A 25,335-nucleotide genomic window follows, 5' to 3' on the forward strand; every position below is an offset into this window, starting at 1 on the left:
TCGATATTTTAAAAGCTACTAAACTTCGTTATCGGAGCATACGATTAACTATAGACCGAGTCGTTTCTCAATTAGAAGCTTCTACAATTACGATATTAAAAATTAATAGCGAAGATAAATCAAGTTCAGTTAGGTCAGTGTGGAATCGGAGTCGTTGAAAATATGAAAATGATATAATTTACGCGTAGGAAAAATCAAACTATACGTGGAAAGATAGAGAATCTTTAAATAGGAAAATTATTACATGAACGAGGAGCTGATTCGTCTTTCTCGATTAATAGGTCGATACCTAGCCGTTTAAAAACAGAATGATTTATAACAACAGAGTTGATCGGTTTGACTCGAATATCGATGATATCGAAATGTTATCGCCAGGTGAAATGTAACAAGTGAGGCGTGTCTTGTCCGAAAATTCATTTCATTGAAACGATAACGAGCTACACTAGAAGTCCATTTGTCGGAACGAAATTTTAGTTAAATGCTAGTTCGACCGATTAATCTTGTGCTCATTCAACTCGCTTATCTAAACACGAACTCCTATTATGAGAACGAGGTATAATAAACAGTGGAAAAAAAAAGCGGTTGATTCTTACTATGGAAATTCTCGTGCGAGTTCAGATAAACGGAGGTTTATTAAAATGACTTCCATACTTTATTTTATACAATGGCGCGATAGCAACGTTGCAATAATTTGAATATGTTTTATTCGACACATCTTAAATATGTATCTCTGCCAACAACTTATTCTTTCGGTGAAACATTATTTTCTAAAATAATGCAAACTCTTTGTAACGTAAGTTAACGAGATAAAGATATGTTAGAGTAAACAAAATAAAAAGGTAAGTGACCAATGTAATAAGTATTTACAGTCTCTTCACGTCATTCATTCGCTTTATCGGCATGTGAACAATATTATCAATATACCAATAAGTATTGTACTATCGATATATCAATAAATCCTTATCAATAGTCAAATTAGTATATCGTAAGATATGTTAGAACGAACGGAGTTGGTTCTCGAACAACGTTAGTTGTAGCATAAATTGAAACGTAATATATTCAGATGTAACTCGTCTCGGGCTGACAGTTGAAAACAAGGCTATGGTTAGTACAACGATTTGAACAATGCAAAAACGTAATATGATCTAAAAGAAACAAATGGTAGAAATAATATGAAATCTATTTCTTTAACACGAGTCATAAAATGGCGAGGCAATCGCGTTAGCCAACCTTCCCATAAACAAATCTCGCCTCTTCACCGTGACATCCGATACTCGTTCATCTTCCAGCAAGCTGGTTTATAGCGCTATTCACGACTTTTTACGCTGTTTAAGTATCTTCTACACACTGGATACCGTTAATCGAGAGAAAGAGAGATTCAAAGAGATTCGCATCGTTAATTAACGTTTACTCCTTACAGTCGTAACGAAGGCGGAATTCTTCGTATTCGTTGTACCATCTACCAGTTGTAAGGTAGTTCGTCGTAGCGTAGCTTGCCGTATCTATTAGGTTGTCCGAAAAGTTTCTTTCGTTTTATGAGGAAATAATAGACGCACAACGTTTTTTCTTTTATATTATTTTGTCCAATTACGTACGGTCCATTTTGTTCTGTTGAGATAAACACCACGACATTTCACAGACTTGGTTTCACGTTTATATGAAGGTGCACTGTTGTAAAAAACACGTTTGCGAAAGAAAGACACTTTTCGGACAACCTAATACTTCCACGGATATACAATCACTTAGCCATGAATTTCGACCGCAATCTCTATTATCAGAACACTGGATCGCTTTCGACTTTCACCGACACTTTTTCACGGTGAATATCGTTTATCTTGTTACCATCGATAAGCCGTAATAAACTCTAAGGATATGTTATCGACAGGATCGGGTCTAAATTCAATTGCAAGCAGACGTAAGTAGAACTTTCGGTGCGTGCCCGATGAATTGGAATTTCGAGAAAGAAAGCAAAGATTAATTGTACGAGATAATTCAGCAATTACGCGGTTTGTGAGCGCGTGGAGAAACGAAAATTCTGCGAGAGTTTCGTTCTCGAGATAAACCACTGTGAATGTTGCTCCGTTTCCCTCGTTTTTCCTTTTATAATCATCTTCTTTGCCGATCTAACGCAATTTTTTGTTTGTCCTAGTAGTTCTTACGATTATCGTATCGGTGTGTTTCTTTGATTTTTCTGCTTATCATTCCTTTATTCGTTGGCTCCACGGATATGTCGATAAAACGTTGATTTAACGTCTGTTCAATGACTATACGTTTCGCGACTTTAGGGAGAATTTCGATGGAACTTCAAATTCGTTAAAATATTAAACGAAGATAGGAAGTTTAAGAAAAAAAGTCAATGAAAGCAAGTGATTTTTTTAGTTTCACTTACTGGACTAGACATTTTTGGCATGTAAATGTGGTCTTGAAGTATTTATGAAAATGTAATTTTGTTTATTTTAATTTTTCTAATCGTTTATTAACTTTCAAGACTTTTAATAACTTTAGACCACGTTTAATAACTTTTTAAAATAGCGATAAGAGAAAGAGTAATCGATTAATCAATTCCCTTTGTTACAAATTTCTCCAAGAATCGAACCTCAAATTTTGATTTCATCATTTGTTTATAATATCCCTGTTAAACGATATAAATTGTACTCATTTGTCGAAAAAAGTAAATTTCTTAACTTTTGCTTTCGAATGACCGTGACAATGGTTACATCAAGGTCAAAGCTCAATGGTCAAAGACGACTACTTGAAATGAGAACTCGTGTATAATACACACAACGAAAGAATAAGAAGACCTGAAATAAAAGAATTAATTTCTATCTTGAGGCTATCTGCGTCCCAAAAAGGTCTAGTCCCATATGACTCATAGTTGGTCCACAAAAAAGAAAAAGAGAATAAATTCATAAAAGTCACCTGCCTTTTTTATTGTTACACGAAAATCCCTTCTTAAATGAACATTTATGGAAACAATATTTTACTCACCCTTCGTGAATTCGTCGACCGACTCGAACCGTCCTTCGACCTTGTTCTTCGATGAATCCCAATCAAAAGGCGCGGCGAATCCATGATCCACGCTGCGACTCTTGCTCCTGCGAAAGCAAAAGTTTAATTAACCATTGAAACGATGAAACCCCGTACTTTCTCTATTCCTTGACTCTCTACGTTAAGATAGGTTCGTTGGAACAAACGAGTTTCGAAATTTCTAATACGAACGAACAGAACTGAATCGTACACGATTAAATACAGAATATTATTCGTGTAACCTTCTGTTTCTCTTCTGTTCCGTTTCATTCTTCCGTTTTTCTTTTCTGTATTCTTTGCAAAAGCAGAGTCGGCGAGGCGAGACACGATGCAATTTCACGATGCAACGAGCCATGCGTCGTATATAAACGAACCCTAAAAGACGTATCCACGGCACAGAATGGCCTGCGAAGATAGCGAGCAACAATGGAAGGCTTCCGTCAATGAAATTGCCGGCTACGAAAGAGAGAAAGAGAGAGAGAGAGAGGCAAAGAGAGAGCGAGAGAGAGAGAGAGAGAGAGAGAGAAATAACAAGTTTGATGGAGGAGCACAAGGCGCGAACGAGTTATCTGATGTTGCAACAAGTAAAATCCGCTAAACCGATGAGTACGTACTTCTCGTACTTGTGCAATGTCCGCGGATTTTTAATCCTTCCTGATGAAAATTTTTCAATGGTTAAAACTTTGATTTTATATTCGCAGATTGACAATAGTCGATACGTTATTCGAGAAAGCGTTTCAGATAAAACTTGTTCTGTTTCAAGGGGGACGTGTTCCGACGACCACCAGATTTGTCTAGGTGAATACGTTTTCGGGATTTCAAGGCTACCTTAGTCTTTTCTGAATGGAATTATATGTACATTTTTCTTCATGCATCGCTCGATGCAGTTTGTTTTTAATTATTTAGAGAAAAGTATTAAGGTATACCCGTATGCGATAAGTTTAAAAGGTATACCATGTTAACTTCGTCAAGTTAAATGTACGAAAGACAAGGAGAACGTAGAAACACCTGCGCTATCTTTCCTCGTCTTTCATACGATAACACTCGCAAGAATCAAAGTTAGAATATCTTTTGAATCAACCATTCTTCGACTCGAATACCTTAATACTTTGACTGCCACGTTAGTCACGGTTTCTCCTGCGACGCCACGGTGGTCATTGGTGACCGGAGCGTTCGAACTTCGTACAATTGTAAAAATTGAATGAAAATTGACAGTTAGAGCATTTTGAATATTACCGATAAATAGAACATTCTTTAAAACAAAAAGTGCCTCGTTGAACAATTAAACTTTTTTATTAGAACATCAATAAAAAAAATGAGAACAAATCTTGCATGTAACGATGCACTGTATTTGCATCCATATCTTTGAGGGCTAATCTACGAATATTATTATAAACACACCTTAGAAAATAATCGTAAATGCTGCTTTATAATCATATAATTGAAGTTAGAAGTGTGAACATACCTTATTATTATATATAGAATGAGCAAGTACCGTTTACTGATATCTTCTACACTTTTCAGCAATATATTCTGCACGTTTTGCTTACGACGAAATAACGAATGCGAATGGTTTGTTGAAATAAACGAAGCCTTGTTATAATATGTCGCTATCAACTGTTACCAAGGCGCCACAGTGGTCACTCGTGACCACCAATAAGATACACGGTCCATTGGGGAAAAATGTTGTCTTACATCATCAATTTATTATTATTTTGCCATTATATGCTTTGAATAATAAAAATTCTCCCGTGGCGTCCTGAGCGAAACATGTGATTTCGGCGTGGCAGTCAAAGTGTTAATACTTTTTTTTGTAGAGAATTTAAAACATACACAGCATGCTCCATTCTCGTTCCACTTGAAAAATCAAAGGTCAGGCTTAAATCTCGAAACTTCCGTCTGGATACTCCATCTCCCTGAAGGAAAGTGAGCTTTATTCGTAATACTTTTTCGAATAATGCACAGTTTAGTAGATATCTGCGTGTATCGATGAAAATGAGACGCACGGTGTATAGGAATGAACAAAGAAAATGAAATAATATAGTAGAATGTATGACCAGCGAATAAATGATATAGATATGTGTATAAATAATTTCTAAGTTACATGGCATTGTCTGTTTTTGAAGTCAATTGCATACACACAGAAAATCTATATTTTACCTAATCCTATACATAATGCTTGGAACTCATCGTCGTGCAGCCATTCTAATTGAAATTTGTAGAGTTGTACATACCTGAAATAGGGTACTGTGAGATTTTCTGTGGATCTGGAATGCGTGATATCCTGGGACATTCGCCTGGACCTACGATGCAACAAACAATCCAAAACGACAGCGGTGAGTTTACATGCAACTGCGTGCCAAAATGCTTAAAATAAAATTAATGCGCGAATAAAATTGATGGGGATCGTAAAACTGGGTAATGACGGGATAATTTCAGTTAGAGAGAAAAACGAACGATATATTTGTGAAATGTAGCAATTTCCATTGCACTGGTTGTTACATATCGAATTTAAAGTTCATTTTTCGCCAAACTAAGGGAAACCATGAGGTACGTTGAATCGATATGAAATAAAAAATATAACAGAAAGCGATTGAATAAAAATCAATGGTCGTCACGCTGACAAGAGACTCGAGTCTCGAATTCGATAACGATAAAATCATCTCACACAAGCAAGTAGTTGCAAAAATAAAACAACACACATTTCAATGCTCATGCATATACTTCCCTGTAATTCTTGGAATATTGGAATATCACATATCGTGTGACATCATCATCAAAGATTTAAAAGCATACAGTCGCAAACTATGTTTTCTAGTATTATTCCCAACTGACTAAAACTTTCCAAACTTCATCATCGCAATCGTCAATACCTTGGATGTATACCCGGATGCTTGTAATAATTCAAACGACTTCAAAAGTCGATAAACTTCTACAATAAAATAAAATAAACCATTTCAGTAATTTCAATGAAACACACGTGTAATTTCGAACCAACAATACAGATCAAATCAGTATTTATTGACCCAATAAATAATCGTATTTGTTAATGATATCTTATCTCTTATTGACTTTCATTCCTATTATCGACCATGAAAATGTGAATGTATTGTAGGAAATGTGTGAACGTAAATCGTAAAGTGTGCGTTATTCGAATTAATTATGAGCGGTAGTATGAATAAAAATCTGACATAATCTTGTGCATTTTATTTGAAGAATGAGATTTCAAGCTCGATCGATACGAATTTGTTCGAGGCAGGACTATTTGCATAACATTGAGCAAAATCAAATTATCGAATTACGCGCCGCAATATAAAGACACGATGGTGGAAGGATGCCAGAATAGATATCCCCAAACGATGACTGGAGCTGGATCTGCTCGATTTGAAACGGCGCATTCGCAGCGTCATGTCACAGATTTCATCCGACGCTAACTACCAGCGATGCTTTAATTCGATTACCGTCCCCTATCCTGACGAGTTCACTCGTTACACCGGATCTGCATTCGAGCGACCGTTTGCTTCTATTTTCGATCGGGTTTCCGAGGTCGACTCGTGTATTTCTGCTCTAGACGACGAATCCAGTTGTAGTTTATATTACGCCAGAGAACTACTGAAGCATAAAACTTCCTCCTGCTTCGTTTTTCGGTAATAAAATCAATCGGGCAACCAATTACCCTTTCATTGCAAGTTATTAATATTTTTCACTTGGATTTACACAAGTCGCACTGGTATCATTCATGGAGCACCGCGATCGTAATTTCCATTTTACGTATCACGATATTTACGGACAATAGTTGCGAATGTATTACGATGAAAGTCTTCTGATGAAAGTGGCTTTTGTTCCTAGAATTTACGTTTTGTTACTTCATTCTACAGACGCCTTGTAGGGTGAAGAATCAATTAAGGAAGATTAAGATCAATCAAGTAGATGAAGAAAATTAAGGAATTTAATAACAGAGAAAAATTAGCCATAAATTCAATAAATTATGAAATTTCGCGGATACGAAGAGGATCTATATATACAGGCATTGGAAAAACTAATGGACACACTTTTTATATGTTATACATATATATTATATGGCATGTAAGAAGTCTTTCCATTATTTTGTTCAACCCCTATATATATAGATATCTATATATGCCACAATCTTTTTTGCCGCCCAAATTCTCCCTAAGGGGATGAAATTCACTGCTGAAAATCCGGCTATTTTCCAATTTTGCGTCGTAACTCGCTACAACATCGATATTTCCTTTGTCAAACGACAATCCTGATATAAAAAAGTAACCAACTTTCGTATGAAAACTTTTTTTCTGTCTCTTATAACTCTCGCGTTATAACGTAAAATGGAAAAATGGCCGGATTTTCAAGGGTCAATTTCACCCTTCTAGAATGAATTGGCGCAGTAAACAAATTTGCGTGATACCTACCTACATATCCCCAAAGCTTCGCAATTTTATGAATTTGCGGTTGGGGCATTTCCCGCTGTAACACAGAATTTAAGTGGACATAAACGCAAGAAATAAAAATAAGAAATTTGTACTACCACTCTGGTTTAACGTTATTCGGTAATCGTAAAAGAACACGCAAAAGAAGGTAGAAGAAGAAGAGTACAGCATCCATTGTATTGGTTGGACCAGTCCATTCAATAAATCACACTGATATATTCGAGCAGCTGTCGTGTATAAGCAAAGTCGAAGCAACCAAACTTTCCTCCCTGCAATATCTAGCTATGGTCCTTTAGTTGAAAACAACGAAGGAAATTTATGAGGAAAAACAGGCGTGATATCATCGGGCTATATTTTTGGAAACAGCAGAATGTCACGTTTGGCAGTCTGCCTTGTTAACAGATCGGAATCATCGACTAGCACGAGACACGGGGGGAAAAATAAATAAACAGCACCTAGTTTCGATCGAACTAACTCTGATTTACGCGCAATGTTTGTGTTTTGCCCCGCCAACAATTTTAACGAACTTCACGCTTGACACTGTGATCAAGATCGCAAGAACGAAACGAACAGTTTTTAGTCGGTCTCGGCTGTGTAAATTGTTAGGAAACAGGAAACACGTACTTACGTTCTCTCGGTAATATTTCATACTACTATAAATACGTAACGCTAAAGCGAAGTCAATAAGTTGCAGGAAGTACGTGGTCACAGAGGAAGGGGAATATAAATAATAAATTTCACTCTCGAGCCAATTGACAAATCGTCCAAGGAAAATACGACAACTTTAGTTCTTGGTACGATAACATGAAATATTTCTGAGAATAATATTTTGTTTCATAGATGTTCCGTGTCGTGGGAGTAGATACGTATTTGGTTTGTGATTCGTTTGATTTTGTATACATATTGGCGAGGTCTAGGAAACCGCGAAAATTCTATCAGAAACTTAGTGGAGTTGGAAGATTCCAGGGACTGTGGACATCGTCCAAGTCCGAGAGTAATACTAGAAGGTCGAATAATCTAAAAATTGACATATTTTCATAAGTTTGTAAGATCATAGAAATTTTATGACCAATAGAATGAGATGGCAGATGTTCTAGAGATCTAAGGTTTCAAAGATTTCAAGAACTACAAAGGACTTAGAGTAATGCCAGAAAATCATATAAATCTGAGAATAATTTAAAAAATCTATGGATTTTATAGAGATTCATAAATTAAAAAAAAAAAGAAACAAGAGATTTCATGCAATTTAGAAATCTATGCTGCAAAAGTTGCAAGTATTACAAAGGTTCTGGAATAACTCTAGAAGATTCAGTGATTCGGAATCTAATCCTTTCACATTTATAAATTTAAAAGATCACAGAAATTTCAAAGATTCTACAGACATGAACGTGACGAAGATTTGAAAAATTCTAAATATTTAAAGAATACTAAAAGTTCTTCAATGTATAGATTTACAAATCACAGACTCGTTGATCTAGAATCTAGAGATCCGAAGGATCACCAAGATCCAAGAAATTCCAAACATTTTAGAGACATGGACATGACAAACGTTTGACAAATTGTAGACATCTGAAGAATACCAAATATTTGAAAATGTATAGATTTGCAAAAACCAGAAACTGAACGATCTAGAGATTAGAAAGACCACGAAGATCCAACGACCATGGTAAATCTTGAAATCCACTATTATCATTTCTGATAAAACATTGATCCAATCCAAACTCTAGACAGTATCGAATTCTGCGAGTTTAGATTCATCGCTATAACGTTCCACGACCCCAAGATGACCAGTATAGTGTTCTATAAAGGCAGACTTATCAGTATGTATCGTATTCCTACCTTTGTTACAAGGAGTATCACATTTTACAAGCCTGACGTTTCATCTGCTTCGAATTCCACGACCTCTCAATGGACAACGTTGCATTTTACATATCCAATCTGTATCCGTTTTCATATCCTCTAAATACGAACACCATAGACGGCATATTGAAGCACAACTTGTTCGAAACTATGTTCGATGGACTGGTAACCCATCAAGAGCTCGACGAAGCTACGTTTGATCGTCCATCGATAACAAAACTTCGACTTGTTCAAACCACGTTCGACGAAGGTACAACTTGTCAGAACATTCTGCAAACTACACTCAGGATTGCCAAATAATCTCTCGTCGTTATAACGTGCTAATTATTATCCGATATCCAGGTTAGAACCTTAATTATCGATAGCACCAGAACACCTGATGTTAACCATAAAATGACGATATTGGCGAACGAATTTCCCACTGTTCTATCGTATCTTCTCTACGAAAAAATCGATAGAACACAATCAATAATTGAAAAGATAGTTTTCATCCGGCGTGTTTGTAATGCCTGCGCGCGGAGCAAACTCAGAGGTATATCAAGTTCTACATTCCATTCTCATAGCGTCAAAGCTTCGTGGTCATACGATGATATGTAAATACTAGCGTAAGTGATACGAAATGTAATATTCGAGCTTTAACTCGATTAAATTAATTAGCGTATGAACGCCATAATAACATTATTCTCCAATTTATCATTTGAAACTCGCATCCGCGGAATCGTTAACCGATGCTACAAGATTGTCGGTGTCGTCAGCACAGCATCGAAGCTCTTTACTGACATTAATACTTTCTAACAGTTGTACTGCAGCCTTCTTCGTCCCCGTTTGGAGTTTAGTTGTGATATCTGGTCTCCTTACCAATAATACTTGTGTTCCGCTATCGATAGGTGTTCGACATAGATTCTTAAAGGATAGCAGCGAGACACATGGCTTGTCTCGTGTCTTTCGATTGAAAAATCGAATATATACTTTCTAGTTGAAACATATTATCTGCTTGAGCAGATGCGCATCATACGTGACATCTTGTTTGTCTCAAGTGGTGCCACGAATTATTTGGGAATTCTCGAATTGTTTAAAATCTACACTCCTTGCGGAGCTTCCAGATTCCCATTTACGCTTTTTTGAACAGCAACACCGTAGCTCATGCGGTAAATCTAATTCTATTCGTCGAATGTGTATATCTGTCAACAAGCTTAATAGACAACAAAATTGATATTTTCTATGATTCTGTTACTGTCTTGCAGCGGGTCATCCTCAACAATTGTTACTTGTAATAACTGCTCTCAGTTATCTTTGTCAATCGTCTTCTTTTATCTTATTTTTATCGTTCTTGTTTTCTACCTACTTTGTTCGTTCCCTGTTCTTTGTATTTAATGTTGCGTTTGTTTTAAAACTCGTTAATAAATAATTGCAATATCTACGATTGTATGTGCAATATCTTTTGTAGCTATTATATATCATAGAAACTTCAGATTTAACACGCTCAGCCTAAGTGAGCTATTTAATATACGAAATACGCGAAAATCATTTGCTTTACATTGGTGTGGTTTTTTCCTTCTTTAAAATATACGAGAGATTCAGACATGCGAAGCATCTTGTTATTATTTTTTATTGCACTCTTATAACATTTATTCCCGTAATGAATAATTCCTGTAATGTTATTACAGTTCTCACTATTGTTTACATGAAATTTATGATCGTTGGTCATTCGCGCTATTAATTCAGCGATGATTCTCAAAGATTTTAACTGGTAATCAAAATTCCTCGACTATTCTTCTTTTCTTTTATCTTGAAAATCTTCTCAGACACATTGACCCATATACTCGCACATTTCCCTGGTAATTAACCGTCTGAACACATGCAAATGCTTATCATTGCATCGTTAAAAAGAAATTAAACCAGCTTATTAAATCGCAATCACGGAGTCGAGGATTCTGTTCATCGAAGAGGAACGTAGCCACGTTTATCGTCCCTTGCGCATTTCGTCGATGCACGCTCTCGATAACATCGACCCGTGACCATAAGTGCATCAACGTGATCACCGTCTACATCGATCGGTACCGAGCGCGTTGGAAACTAGTTTTATCCAAGTACACTACGCTTCAAAAGTATCCCAGGTTCATACTTACATTTGGCAATGTCAATAGCTCTAATTACAATTAGAATATTCTTCCGTCAAAAAGTTACGAAGGTATAAGAGAATAAGGAAAATTTATCGAAATACCTTGGTTCTAAGTTCTATTGAACGCGTAACGATCCAGCGATTCCATCGTTGAAATGAAAAAAAAGCAGTTTACGCTTGTTCAACTTCCATAAATTTCTACTTTTAAAATTGCAACAGTTAATTTCAATAATTCGTTTGCAAAAACATCGAAGAAAATGTATGACCTATTGATTAAATAAATATTCTACGGTTATTCATTTTTCATTAATTTATTACATGGACGTACGATATGTCACATACCGCTTCTACTATATGTTACATGCTCTACGTCTTATTGGCGTAAATCAATTTAAGTATCGGAATACTTATGAACGATAGTGTACGTACGTGGTACTTACAAGGCAGAAATAGAATCGCAACACGACTTCCATCGGTAGGTAGAAAGGTGACTGCTTCGAGCCGCTTGGAAAGAGACTCTTTCGAAATTTCCTACGACACCTTGGCAGACATTTTGCATCAGGCAGTTTCGTAAAAATTCGCATCTCCTATAACGTAATATGTCAAGAAACGATCGCGCCTTTCTTCCAACTTTGTATCTGCATATCCTTTTTAATTATATCTACAAGTCAATGTTCATCACGGTGTCACAAAAACGGTACGTCGATTTATCAAATTTATATGCGACTTTGCTTTTATTATCCGCTTGATTGGGGCAATAAAATCGTTCGCAATAGTTGACCCTATAATTGTTTCGGCGTACTACTGCAAACTCATGTCAAAACGTCAATTTTAACACTTTGACTGCCACGTTGGTCATATATGACCTGTCACGGTTTCTCCTGTGACGCCACGGTGGTCATTGATGACAGGAGCGCTCGAACTTCTTACAATTGTAAAAATTGAATGAAAATTAACAGTTAGGGCATTTTGAATATAACCGATAAATAGAAGATACTTTGAAATAAAAAGTGTCCCATTGGACAATTAAACATTTTTATTAGAACATCAATAAAAAAAAATGAGAACGAATCTTGCATCTAACTGTGCACTGTGTTTGCATCCTTATCTTTGAGGGCTAATCTACGAATATTATTATAAACACACCTTAGAAAATAATCGTAAATGCTGCTTTATAATCATATAATTGAAGTTAGAAGTGTGAACATACCTTACTATTATATATAGAATGAGCAAGTACCGTTTACTGATATCTTCTACACGTTTCAACAATATATTCCGCACGTTTTGCTTACGACGAAATAACGAATGCGAATGGTTTGTTGAAATAAACGAAGCCTTGTTATAATATGTCGCTATCAACTGTTACCAAAGCGCCACGGTGGTCACCCGTGACCACCAATAAGTTAAACGATCATGTAAAGCGTCGACACATATCATAGCATGCACCGGTACTTTTGCCAAAAACATCGCTACAAAAATTCACCGTTTATTGTGAACACCAAAAGGTATTTAAAAAAATTTGTATCTTGGGCTTAATAAACATAAAAAAAAAAATAAGTTAAACGGTCGGGGAAGAATGTTGTCTTACATCATCAATTTATTATTATTTTGCCATTATATGCTTTGGATAATAAAAATTCTCCCGTGGCGTCCTGAGCAAAACATGTGATTTCGGCGTGGCAGTCAAAGTGTTAAAAGAAGAATACATTTTATATTTTTTTTCTCTCAGTTCAAATAAAAATTCAACAACGAAAACGTTAAACGGCGAAAATCAGAAGTTTCAGTCGAATCGAACATCGGATTAGAAGCAGATAAAAGGAACGCTTGTAACTTGATTTACGCCGTTCTTGCTCACGTTCCGGTTACAGTTCGACGAAATATTATTCAGTTCTCGTCCCGGGGGATAATATTTTAACGGGCCGCGAGTGAAACGTGACTGGACCGTCACTGTAAATCAGCACTGGAGATCGTGACGTGGCTAGGTGCTCGTAGCCGGAGTTAAACAGTCTGCATTTGGCGAGAAAGATGCGATGTATCTTCGCGCTTCCGGTCACGCTTCGATCGCGAGGAATACAACGATCTCGCGCTCGTGTATAAGTAAAAACGTGCCTATTTCTTTTAGAATCGAGCGCATCGTTGGCAACGTTCAATCGGATTTCGATCAAACAACGATTAAAACGCGATTAACTTTCGCGATTTTTCTCAGCGATATGATATTTTCCCGCCGTGCGTTTCATTTTCGCTCGTTTCGTCTGCGTGTCGCAATTACGTCCTTCGCAACGTGAAACGTTCTTGATCTTTGAAAGTTTGCATATCACACGGTATATTGGTCCAAAACAGAGATAATAAAATGCTTTGGTATCCATTTATGGATTTACATTTCTTCCTGTATGTTCAGATAATACTTCTGTACATCTAAGGATATTAAAATTGATTCCCACATTTTTCTCCCCCCCCCCCCCTCTGTGTTTCCTTGACGAATTTAAAATCACCAGTGGTGTTAAGATTTTATGAACGATTTCGATGAAACTACCCTTCACCTTCCACTTTAATCAACTCGCCAAGGTGGAGCGGTATCTAATCGGGAAGCGAATTTCATGGCTGACCAATATTGGTTCGCAACGAAGTTTCATTTTTCTTCTTTGAAACGTGCCTATTGAGCCCAACGATAACGATGATTAGCAAGAATGTTACCTACCTTTAAGAAACTATTTTTAAAAGAATTCAATGCGAAGCTGTCTAACGAACAGTAAAGATTATAGAAAAATATATCTTTATATATTATTCTATTATATTATATACATTGTGTATATAATACGTAAATACATAAGCAGATATGTTCTTCAATAATCTTCACTACATATATGATATATACATATTACACATAATACATACGTACATTTCGAACAAGACAATAGTTTACAAGAAGCGGTTTTTGTTTTTCACAAGCTGGGGAACAATTTCTCAGAGCGTTAAGCGCAAACAGCGGAAATTAAAGCGGTGAAACTTTCGCGAAACGAACGTTCGAAGCTTTCGTGGCATCGAGCGCGTGGAAAAATTTCCAGCCGATTGTTGCGGACTGTTCAGAACAGGCAGTCTTAACTTTTAATTGTACGTTCGGCTGTCACAAAAACGACTTTTCTCCGGGAAGTCACGACGTAAGCTCGCCGTTTCCGGATACAAAGATCCTGCCGTTTAAATCAGCCGGTGCTGCTGCAAACTTTTTATTAGTCGCGGTAGAATGGAGGGAACGTGGTGTGGTTTAAACGGCGTTTTGCCTCGAGATCGTTTCAAACGTGGAAACATTTTTATGGCGACACGGCGTTATTTCATCAGGCGCAATATCGCCGGGTCGTTGTTCGTCCCGCTCGTATTCGATCGATCGATCGACAGAAAAGGTCTTTTATCATTTCAGTCACGCGTTATTAGTTTGCAGGCAGCTGCTAAGATCCGACTCTAACGAAGAATATCTTTCTTTCTGTACAGCAGATGGAAGAGAATTCCTTTCTATTTGTAATATGACAGCGTTCCTTCGGCCGACTTCAAAGACTACACGTTCTATTTCCAATGAATAGAATTGTTATGAAACAGAATTATTATTCGCGTCAAATATATAGAACGTATAGAATATTTACAATTACGTATAGAACTGTTGTTCATTATGAAATAAGTTTTGCTTCCTTGCTCTATTATTTCTTACATTAATTTTTATACTTCGATGTTGGTCTCATTCTGGGAAATAAAAAGGGGGAAAAATGGTAACGTTTTAAGAAGACGTTCAACGTGCAATCGAAACGCGAAATTATGCGTGTCGATAAGATCATTTTCAAATTCGCTTCAAACTGAGGATATCTTCTAACGTTAGAGAAATATAATTAGATCGAAAATGATGGAAAGAACGTAGCAGGTGTAGTAGCGCTATTTAGCGTTAGATATCAAGAAATTCTTAAGTTTGTTCAAATATACGTATGTTTGTAGATTTTCCTTGGGAAGGCGGGAATTTGACAAGCCTCTTAACACTTCGACTGCCACGTTGGTCGTATATGACCGACCACCATGATTTCTCCTGTGACGCCACGGCGGTCATCGGTGACCGGAGCGCTTGAACTTCTTACAATTGTAAAAATTGAATGAAAATTGACAGTTAGGGCATTTTGAATATAACCGATAAATAGAAGATACTTTGAAATAAAAAGTGTCCTATTGGACAATTAAACATTTTTATTAGAACACCAATAAAAAAAAAAATGAGAACAAATCTTGCATGTAACGGTGCACTGTGTTTGTATCCATATCTTTGAGGGCTAATCTACGAATATTATTATAAACACACCTTAGAAAATAATCGTAAATGCTGCTTTATAATCATATAATTGAAGTTAGAAGTGTGCACATACCTTACTATTATATATAGAATGAGCAAATACCGTTTACTGATATCTTCTACACGTTTCAACAATATATTCCGCACGTTTTGCTTACGACGAAATAACGAATGCGAATGGTTTGTTGAAATAAACGAAGCCTTGTTATAATATGTCGCTATCAACTGTTACCAAAGCACCACGGTGGTCACCCGTGGCCACCAATAGGATAAACGGTCCATTGGGGAAAAATGTTGTCTTACATCATCAATTTATTATTATTTTGCCATTATATGCTTTGAATAATAAAAATTCTCCCGTGGCGTCCTGAGCGAAACATGTGATTTCGGCGTGGCAGTCAAAGTGTTAACGTCTACGATGTCGTAAAATACTTGTATGTTAAATTAGCGTGATAAGGTCTTGCCGTGGTTGTTAGCGAAAAATGATCTCGATTATTTTATCTCGATTCGAATTGATTTACCTAATTTCTGTCACAATTTTCTCGTTACAATCTCTTCATCGTAACATACGCTTCTTCGTATACACCTTCAAGATTATCTACATAAAATAAAAGCTAAATTTCCAATTAATAATAGAACAAATTTCATAACAGGCTAAATATCTCGATACATATTAGAGTCGATCGATCGGAATAATTACATTAATCATTTAGAATTTACGATCTTAAAGAGTATCGATAAGAGTGAAACGTTGCGATCAACACGAAGATAGTCGCGCGAGAGATGATTAAAAGGAAGCTCGTTAATAACTGAATCGAGGATTTTTATCCATTTATGGGAAATTTGCAGCAGTAGAAATACGTGTAATGCACGTGACATGTAACGAAAATATATCACAAAGTATTAATCGTTAATTCTCTATCTAAGCACCAAGAAATTCTCCACGGTGTCGCAGTTGTCGCGACTCTAAAACTTAGTTACGAACAAAAGGAGAAAATGTGTGGAATTTGAACGAACAGATACGATATCCGCGACAAAAGTTCCCCGTTCGAATTCAACTTCCAAATTTCGAAAGACGCGGATGAAAAATTCTAAAAATTTTAAATAGAACTCTGTTCATGGAAGCTGCCAAGAGCTCTCTTATCGATTCTAGCGAAGACCAAAGGGAGGATGCGACTCTAAACTTTAATCAAAACCCAGAAAAAGCCAATCAAATTCCAATAAAAGTCTTCCATTTAAATACAGTTTCAAAATCGCGGAAGAAACGCGTCGAATCCCAAACGGTCAAAGTAAAATTTTCCTCGTCCAATCTTCCAATTTTCTATCCAATATTCTACACGGAACCTTAATTAATTAATTAAAAAATAGAAAATACGCCAAATCTCGATAAAACTCTTCCGTCTAAATTCAATCTCAAAATGTCAAAAGAAACACGAGTCACTAAAAATAGTAAAAAATACAACGTAAAGCACTAGCTGCTTCTCTATCTTAAAGCATCTCTATCGATTCTAACGAAAAGCAAATGGTCCCGGCACTCGTAATAGTCGAAATATCCATCGATCCAACTGCGATTTCGTATTCGCCGCGTATTTCACGCTCGAAAACGAGACTTCCGCTTCGAAAAGTGGCCTGAAACGAGAACGATAACCTTCTGTCGATCGATATTGTCGACTCGATATGCGATTCTAGGAAGTGGCCTTGGTCGTCGATGAGAATCGCCGTGCGCTTGTTTCCTTCAAGGACGCTGTTTAATTAAACCAGCCACATAATAATCTGAGAGTAGATTATCGCCGAGACTAACCGATCGTCGTCTAGAAAGCTTGGATATCATTGCGGAGATATTATTGGCCGATGGATATCGGTTTGAACGTGTCTGTCGACATGCCAGTAACACACCACGCACGTTTGTCACATGTAATTTATTCAAATCGGACTAGTTTATATGTTCGCAGTGCGTTTCTTCATGGTTACGCGTTCGTTGATATCTAACGGGGGTGAACGAACTTTCGCAGCATCGGTGTCGACGAACTTGGTCGCGTAGGTGTTAAAGTTGAACGGAGAGCAGCTATGTGAATTTCTACCACTTCGTAATATTTATAGCACGTGGATTTTTTTCACGCTGTACCTCTGTATCTTCAACGACGCGAGCTTGTTTCCTGAACCGCGAAAATTTCATTACGACAGCCTGCTATCGACTGGAAAGTTGATCTTAAAAATGAAATAAAGCAGAGAGAAGATGTGGTGGAGAAAATCGCATGTTGACGATTCTTACAATTTTTTGCCAGTGTCGGACGTATCAATAGTTACTTGCAATACGTACTTATCCATAGTACTGATGATGTATCAGGATGCGAGCTCCTTTTTACGACAGCAGATCGAGAAGCGTACGAGGAAGAAAGTCTAGTTGGATCGTTGCCTAAGGAAGTTACAATAATGATACTCAAGTGTTATTATGTTCTTATTAGGATGATTAGATCGGATCCTTGAGAATCGGTATGCGAGACAACTAACTGCAGCGTTCTAGATTTAGAAGAATCTGATTTACAAAGGATATGGAACGATGATACAAATTCTTTCTGAAACACGATAACCAAACGATTCGAATAAACAAACGATGTATTGGTAAAGAGCTCGGTTAACGACTGGCCCTTTATTCTTCCAATACGAGGCTACTCGTTAATCGAGCTCTTTGCTAACAGCGAGAGATGCAACATTTTAACGCGAAATGTGACAAACGCGCGGAAGAGGACACGTTATCGACCGTTTAATTCACCATACCGTTCTATTTATTTTATTGCATGTTACGATATTGCTGCGATATTTTCTAGGCGACAAGAGTATCGTGTTCCGAATTTTTCCGGCGATCAATGTCACCGACATCGAAGGACGATCCCGATTGGTAACGTCGCTACTGTTCTGGTATTCATCGCGCGGATCTGCGTCGACTCTGGAATTTCAATGTTGCCCGTTATACAATCGATGCGCCACTGCCCTTATCGATCTGTAACGCCATCCACGGATAAACAATACCGATCGATCGGCTTATTAGGTGGCTCATTTCCGGCGAACGTCCTTTCGTTTCCTCTCGACCCTGTGGCTGACTAACGAGCTCGTCCAATCGTGGCCTTCGATCAAACTCCACGATTAATCACCCCATTAAATATTACTTCGAGCCCAAAATCGGCTATACAAAATGTTTAATCGGCCGTTTGTTCGACGAATCTGCGGCACGAGCTCTACGCGCTCGCGTTTTACGTACAACATAGCAGGGAAATATGAAAACATGAAACGAAAATGTTACGGTCACGAGTTGCAAATTATTCTCGTCGAATCTGTCATGAAATTCGCGTTTAAATTAGTTTACGGACCTGCAGATAAATTTCTGGAGCGAGAGATTCGTTCAAAGGACGGTCGTATCTCTGAAAAACAGTTCATTAACGAACCTATCGATTTATAGCGTTTTAATTCAAATTTGAACGCGCTTCCTCTCTCTCTTTCTCTCTCTCTCTCTCTTTGTTAACAATTTGCCTATAGTTAACGCAAACGTTCTGTCTTCTCTCTGCACGTTTGTTATATTTTCGCGAAACTTTCTTTTCACTCGAGACAGAAGGAGAAGATAGAACGAAATAGCTTCGATAAGAAGACTACGGGCAAAAGCAGCATTTCATTTGCATTCTTCAATCGCATGTTCTTAAGCACCGCGGTCATAAATCGAAGTTCCAACGATTTGTTGAATATAATTTTCTCCGTTGTTTCTTGCATCTAGATTTTACAATTTTTTAATTCCCCTGTTTACTGGCAAAGTAACAGAGCAGCGAAGGAAAACGTACTTGTTATATGTTTCTTCTCTCATCTGTATATCTTTTATTTCCTTCTTTTTCCTTTTTCTCGTCGGAGTACCGTTGCGGAGAGGAAACAAAGGTGTATTGAGACGAGTGAAGGAAAAAGGAAAATTGAAAGAACGACAAGAGAATGAGAGTGCATTATCCTATAAACAATGGGCTAATTATCGAATAACTGGCTGCTTCGATCCAATTACCGTCATTATCATTCCTGTGCGTGGCAAACGCGTTCTCCGTGTCTTCTTCGGGGAATATTTCAACTCGCTCGACGTAAATTACTTGGCACCGGCTCGCGTCAGTGTCTACGAAGTACCATACTTTATTTCAATTTTAACGAAATTTTCCGGGTTATTCCTGGCTAACAGATGCATAGACGAGAAATAAAAGTCCATTAAAAAGGGGAATCTTTTATGATTATACTTACTCGAACCATTAAGTACCAACGTTGCAGTAACGCTGCGATTTATTTGCAGTTTCTTTTCTGTCAGTTCACGTTATCGTATTTGTTTTTAGATATCGCTACGGTTTTTCAATAACTAAGAAAAATTTGTTATACGTAGTTTACATAATTTACCTCGTTCCAAATAATACGCAGAAATTAATGGAAAGGCAGCGGAATATTTTTCTTTTTGATTGTTAATTCAATTGGACGAGAAACCGGAGCGAAAGGTAATTTTCTGAAAATTCCGACAAAGCAACGTACTTAGGCGGATGTTTTCTCTCGACGTCTCTTTGCCTTCTTTCTCGCTCGTCTGATTGCACGTTCATTAAACCTTGCCAACGCTCTCGATGCCGCACTGAACGAACATTCTTGGCAGGTCAGGACGATGCCAGAAACAGTCAAACGTCTTCTACGGTAATCGGCGATTAAGTCCCGCAGCGAAATTTATCGGCACTCTTGAGATTCAACTAACCACACCGAATACGTCCTTCGACGACAGGAATTCTCTTAAAGCATGCAGTTTTACGCAGGAAAAAAAAAAAAAAAAGAAAGAAAAGGAGAAAAGAGATCCATTTGATTTGACGAGAATCGTAAAGTGCCGAATTTATTGATTCTTTGATAGGACTGTTGGAATTTAGTACGTGGTACTTGTGTTGGATCGTAAAATTAACTGGATCAGGGGTATAATTATGGAAAGTAGAAATGAAATACGAGCACGAAGCAATAACTGAAAATACTCGAAGATTTTCAGCTTGTACCGTATAATAAGTACGTGGAAGATTGGGTTAATAACGCGTATGCTGTGGTTATTTATGCTAGTTCGTATTTCTATGAATATTATTAAAAATCCAGTAATTTGTTTCATAAGAAAATTACAGGCGGGAAAATGCGAAGACAGCAGGAGAAAGATACGATAACAATAATTTTGTTGATTTTCTAATTTTTATGTTATTCAGCGATTAAACGGCTGCACTTTAATATAACGTAGCTAAAAAAAAAGAGAATAATCCATCTTGTTCAAGGATATAAGTCTTTTACCAAGCGAAGCTAAAGTTTCGTGAAGTTTCGTGATAAAGCTAACGACCCATATAATACCTAGAATATTGCATCTGAGAAATACGGCGAAAAATTGGCAAACAAATTTCATCCAGGACACATCGAAAATTAAACTAAATTGCATCTAACATTTACTCAAATAGCGGCCAAAATTTACCGATAACTCGTACCTAAAATTTATCTAAATTGCATCGAATATGCATGTAAAATCTACATAAACCGCACTTGGAGTACACCTAAAGTAACCTAAATTGCAGCAGAAGTTCACTCGAATACGCTGCAAAGGCACCAAAGAAGCAACCAAGGTGCACCTCTGCGATGTTTCGAAACGCCTTGCAAATATACAACCTGTTCAATCGGCAGACAAACGCGTAGCTCTTTTAAATGGTTCATTCATCCAGTTGGAGACAACTGGTCTCTTTCAAAGTTACCGGCTCAATTGCTGTTTGGCCGACAATCCGCTAATTACGAGCGTGCCTCTTCGTTAAACACCGTCCTTGACATCGATGTCGTACGATTATATTCGATAGTCCGCAGAGCAAGTCGGCGACGCAAAAACTTGTACAAGTGCGTTCCACGAACCATTCGAAGGTTGAAACCTATCACGAAAAAGTTCGAACTAAGTCGAACACAAGCAAAGTCGAAGAAGGAAAGGCGATCCGCGTTCGAAACCTCTGCGACGCTTTTTTTCGCGAGTTGCTTACGAAACGTTTCCTTAAAAATGCCATTGTCTCCTGTGTTAAAAATAGTACGTTTGTTTACGAGCTATAAACTCGACTAGCTCAGCTTTTCAATTCGTTGGTAGGACGCGATCTTTCGTAGACAGAATCCTCTTGAGCGTTCGATACACGCTAACGATAAGAGCTAAATGTTACAACTCGATTAAGGTCGAATACGAAATTTAAGACACGTTTAAGCGGAGTCTTGTACACGATGCGTTCAAAAACTTTTGCGACTAATTTCATTAAGAACACAGCTTTTCAGTAGAATGAAATTCTCTTATCTACCGTTCAACGTATTGAATTTGCAACTAAGTGATTGCGGATTATGTCATTAGGCGGTAATGATAAAATCCGCAATCACATAGTTGCCAATCCAATACATCCCTTTCCTCTTGATGCAAATTTCAGATCGCTCGTGCAACCGGTCGAAAGGCGTGTGCGTGGTCCTCTTTTGAAACTGTATTTCACAAATAGCCGTCACGTGCTTCCCAACTGTTTCTACATCGTCAAAACGCTGCCCTTTCAACGCCACCTTCTGCTTAGGAAACAGGCCGAAATCAGCACAAGTCAAATCCGGCGAGTAGTAGAGTGGTTGGTTAATCACGACGACCGATTTTCTAGCAAGAAATTGCCAGGCAATCACCGAGAAGTGTGCTGCAGCATTGCCATGCAGGAGAGACGATTTTCGTGATTGGTGCATGTTCCGCATGATCCTACGAATTCATCTCAAAAGACGATAAAATAGTCGCGCGTAAAACGATCCATTCGCGGAGAGTCAGTTCGCTTAAATGAAAAAAATACGATCAACGTTGTTTGCACTTTCGATCTTGTGAGCCTCACACGTTCATCGATCTGGCGTCGGCTGTTCGACGCTTGGTAGATGGGTTGCCCGGGACCCACTTATCAAGGGTCGAACAAATAGAACTTCTACGGAGACGGATCTACGTTGAGTAACGTACAGTGGAATTTTCTTTTGTTTAAAAACTGTGTGTTCTTAATAACATTAGTCCATTAATTTTTGCCAACGCACTGTGTATGGTAGAGCTTGTACGATCAAAAGGACACTTGAATCGAAAGTTTTAGTTTCTGTAAGCTTCCACCGTAATTATGTAAATGCAGAACGGTCGAACGAATATTCATGGGCCGGCGCGCTCGAATCCACCGCAAACCTTCGTAATTCGAGGCGTAACGCGAGCAGTCGAACGACAATAGATGGAAGGTGAGTTACTTTTACTTGGTCGGAATTCTGTGCTCTAGCAATGGTTTCCACGTCTATCATGAACTATTCCAACAGTCATAATCCAATAGCTTCGCGTTACCATTTCTAAACTCTCTTGTATCAATGGAAAAAGATGGGAATTTTAAAGATTCTTCTGTATAGAATTCGAAAAATATGACTTATCGTAGGTTTCTCTCGTGATCTTCGCATAAAATAGGAAGATAAAATGTCACGTAATCATCGTCCGATCGATGTAATCTTAAAATAAGTAAATACAATAAAAATAATGGGGTCAGAAAAATCATAAATCATCCAACCACATGCTACTCACTCATCGCAAGTTATCATTCAAGTATTCATTATCGCGAGTTACGAGATAATTACGAGTCAATTACAAGTACAGACACCTTTTGTCTGGAAATAACCATAACCACTGTTATTTCACGGTGTCGATAAGAGCACGATCGTGTAGAACGTTTGAAATCTAACTCGAGAGGGCTATGTGTCCATGTCAAGGAATCTTTTAGCGAAGTTGCCAGTGCGTTTCACATGTTTTTAATGGTTTAATCATGTCGCAACACACGCGACAGATATTTACACGTACAGGTTTTCCTTTGAGCGACGAAAAGTCGTACACGACTTCCCTTTCCATGGACACGCCTTCTCTTTTACGACTCTGGCACGTACGCAGCCTGAAGGAAGATTAACCTCGAGCAGAGTCTCGATGAATAATGCAACTGTTTTACATATTTTCCAGCTTTAAACAACCGTCTGCTGGATTAAATTCAACACTATCCCCCTTCCCTTTTCCCTAAGTCTTCGTGTCTATTTATTAGTTTTAGGCTCGGTGCGGAGGAAATTTTCGCGCGGGTGTTTCAACAGTTCGTTGGATTATGCAAGTCGGTGTGCAAAATATCTGCAGAATATTTGCAGAGTGAATTGTAGACATAAAGAGGATGAAAAAGATTCGTGTGCAAAAATTTGCGAAATATGTTGCAAATTACGAACGATGGTATCTTGTGTTGGAAATACAGGGTGGTGAGTAACTGGTGGTACAAGCGGAAAGGGGGTGATTCTACGCGAAAAAAGAAGTCGAAAATATACAATAACAATTTTTCGTTTGAGGCTTTGTTTTCGAGAAAATCGACTTTGAATTTTCGCTCGGTACGCGTGCACTTTATCACGTTTCGTTATAACGGATCTCACTGTAGATCGTTGTCTCGATGGAAAAATGTAATAAAAAAAAATTAAAAAAAAATTTTTATTCTATATTTTCGACTTCTTTTTTCGCGTAGAGTCACCCCTTTTCCGCTTGTACCACCAGTTATCAACCACTCAGTATATTGATATCGATAAATCAATCGACTAAGCTTCTTTTCTCTTGTTTCTCGTATGTGTGTACGTCGTACTTCATACTCGTGTTTACGAGATATTTAATCTTGTATAGAAAATACCATTTAGCATAGCTCGACGTAATGTTACGTAGAATTCTTGGCGTTTCACAGTGCGTTCACCGTAGGACAAAAAACCAAAAAGTCAACTTTTACGCTGGCGCTTAAAAGTCTCATAGGAATGTGTTCTTGGATATGTATATTAATAGGAATAGAAGTGTTTTCGAAGCAAACAAACGAGCGTTCAATCATGCCTGGATACACCGTTTGCGAACATGCAAATGGTAAATTTCATTCTTCAACTGAGCTAGCGTGTTTTATGGAAGAGGAATTTTGCTTTTATTATTTTCAATAGAGAATGTTATCGAAGTGATTTTTTGTTTCTTTCTTTCCTCGTTTCTGAAGCGAAATCAATAATGTAAATTTTTATAATATAATTATTTAATTAGCTAATATTATCATCTATCAAGTAGTTGGGCCACAATTTTTAAAATCCTTTTTCTGGGTCACCGACGACCTATCGCGAATAAATCTATCTTCAATGTGTACACATTATATATACGTATATACTTGCGCTATATTATATTATATTTACACATATTTACGGCATTATATATTTATAGCAAATTTATCACCTAACTGCATTTTCATTGACTATTTATAGAGAGAACAATAATACGATCATAATATACTGAAATATGGATAAATCGTAAGACATCAAAGTTTAAATATATAGTTTATGCAAAGTTTAAATATATATCGCGATTTTACGCGAAAAAAAAGTCGAAAATATAGAACAAAAATTTTTAGTTTGAGGCTTTGTTTTCGAGAAAATCGACTTTGAATTTTCGCTCGGTATGCGTGCACTTTATCACATCT

The 25,335-nt window shown here is 37.4% G+C and overlaps 1 protein-coding gene across 13 annotated transcripts in view; it reads right to left on the bottom strand.

The window, feature by feature from the left end:
• The window catches only part of LOC126872127 (TLD domain-containing protein 2), a 302,759-nt gene that overhangs the window by 98,904 nt on the left and 178,520 nt on the right, over positions 1 to 25,335 (bottom strand). For 10 of the 13 annotated variants that reach the window (XM_050631722.1, XM_050631719.1, XM_050631720.1 and 7 more), the window contains 2 exons: positions 5,262 to 5,330; positions 2,989 to 3,095 (listed from right to left, as the gene is read on the bottom strand). In XM_050631722.1, coding sequence (XP_050487679.1) covers positions 2,989 to 3,095; positions 5,262 to 5,330 — 176 coding nt within the window. The remainder of the gene's footprint in view (positions 1 to 2,988; positions 3,096 to 5,261; positions 5,331 to 25,335) is intronic. The other 3 variants (XM_050631724.1, XM_050631721.1, XM_050631713.1) reach the window with 1 other exon arrangement.

The sequence above is a fragment of the Bombus huntii genome, chromosome 12, assembly GCF_024542735.1.
Source record: "Bombus huntii isolate Logan2020A chromosome 12, iyBomHunt1.1, whole genome shotgun sequence".
NCBI lineage: Eukaryota > Metazoa > Arthropoda > Insecta > Hymenoptera > Apidae > Bombus > Bombus huntii.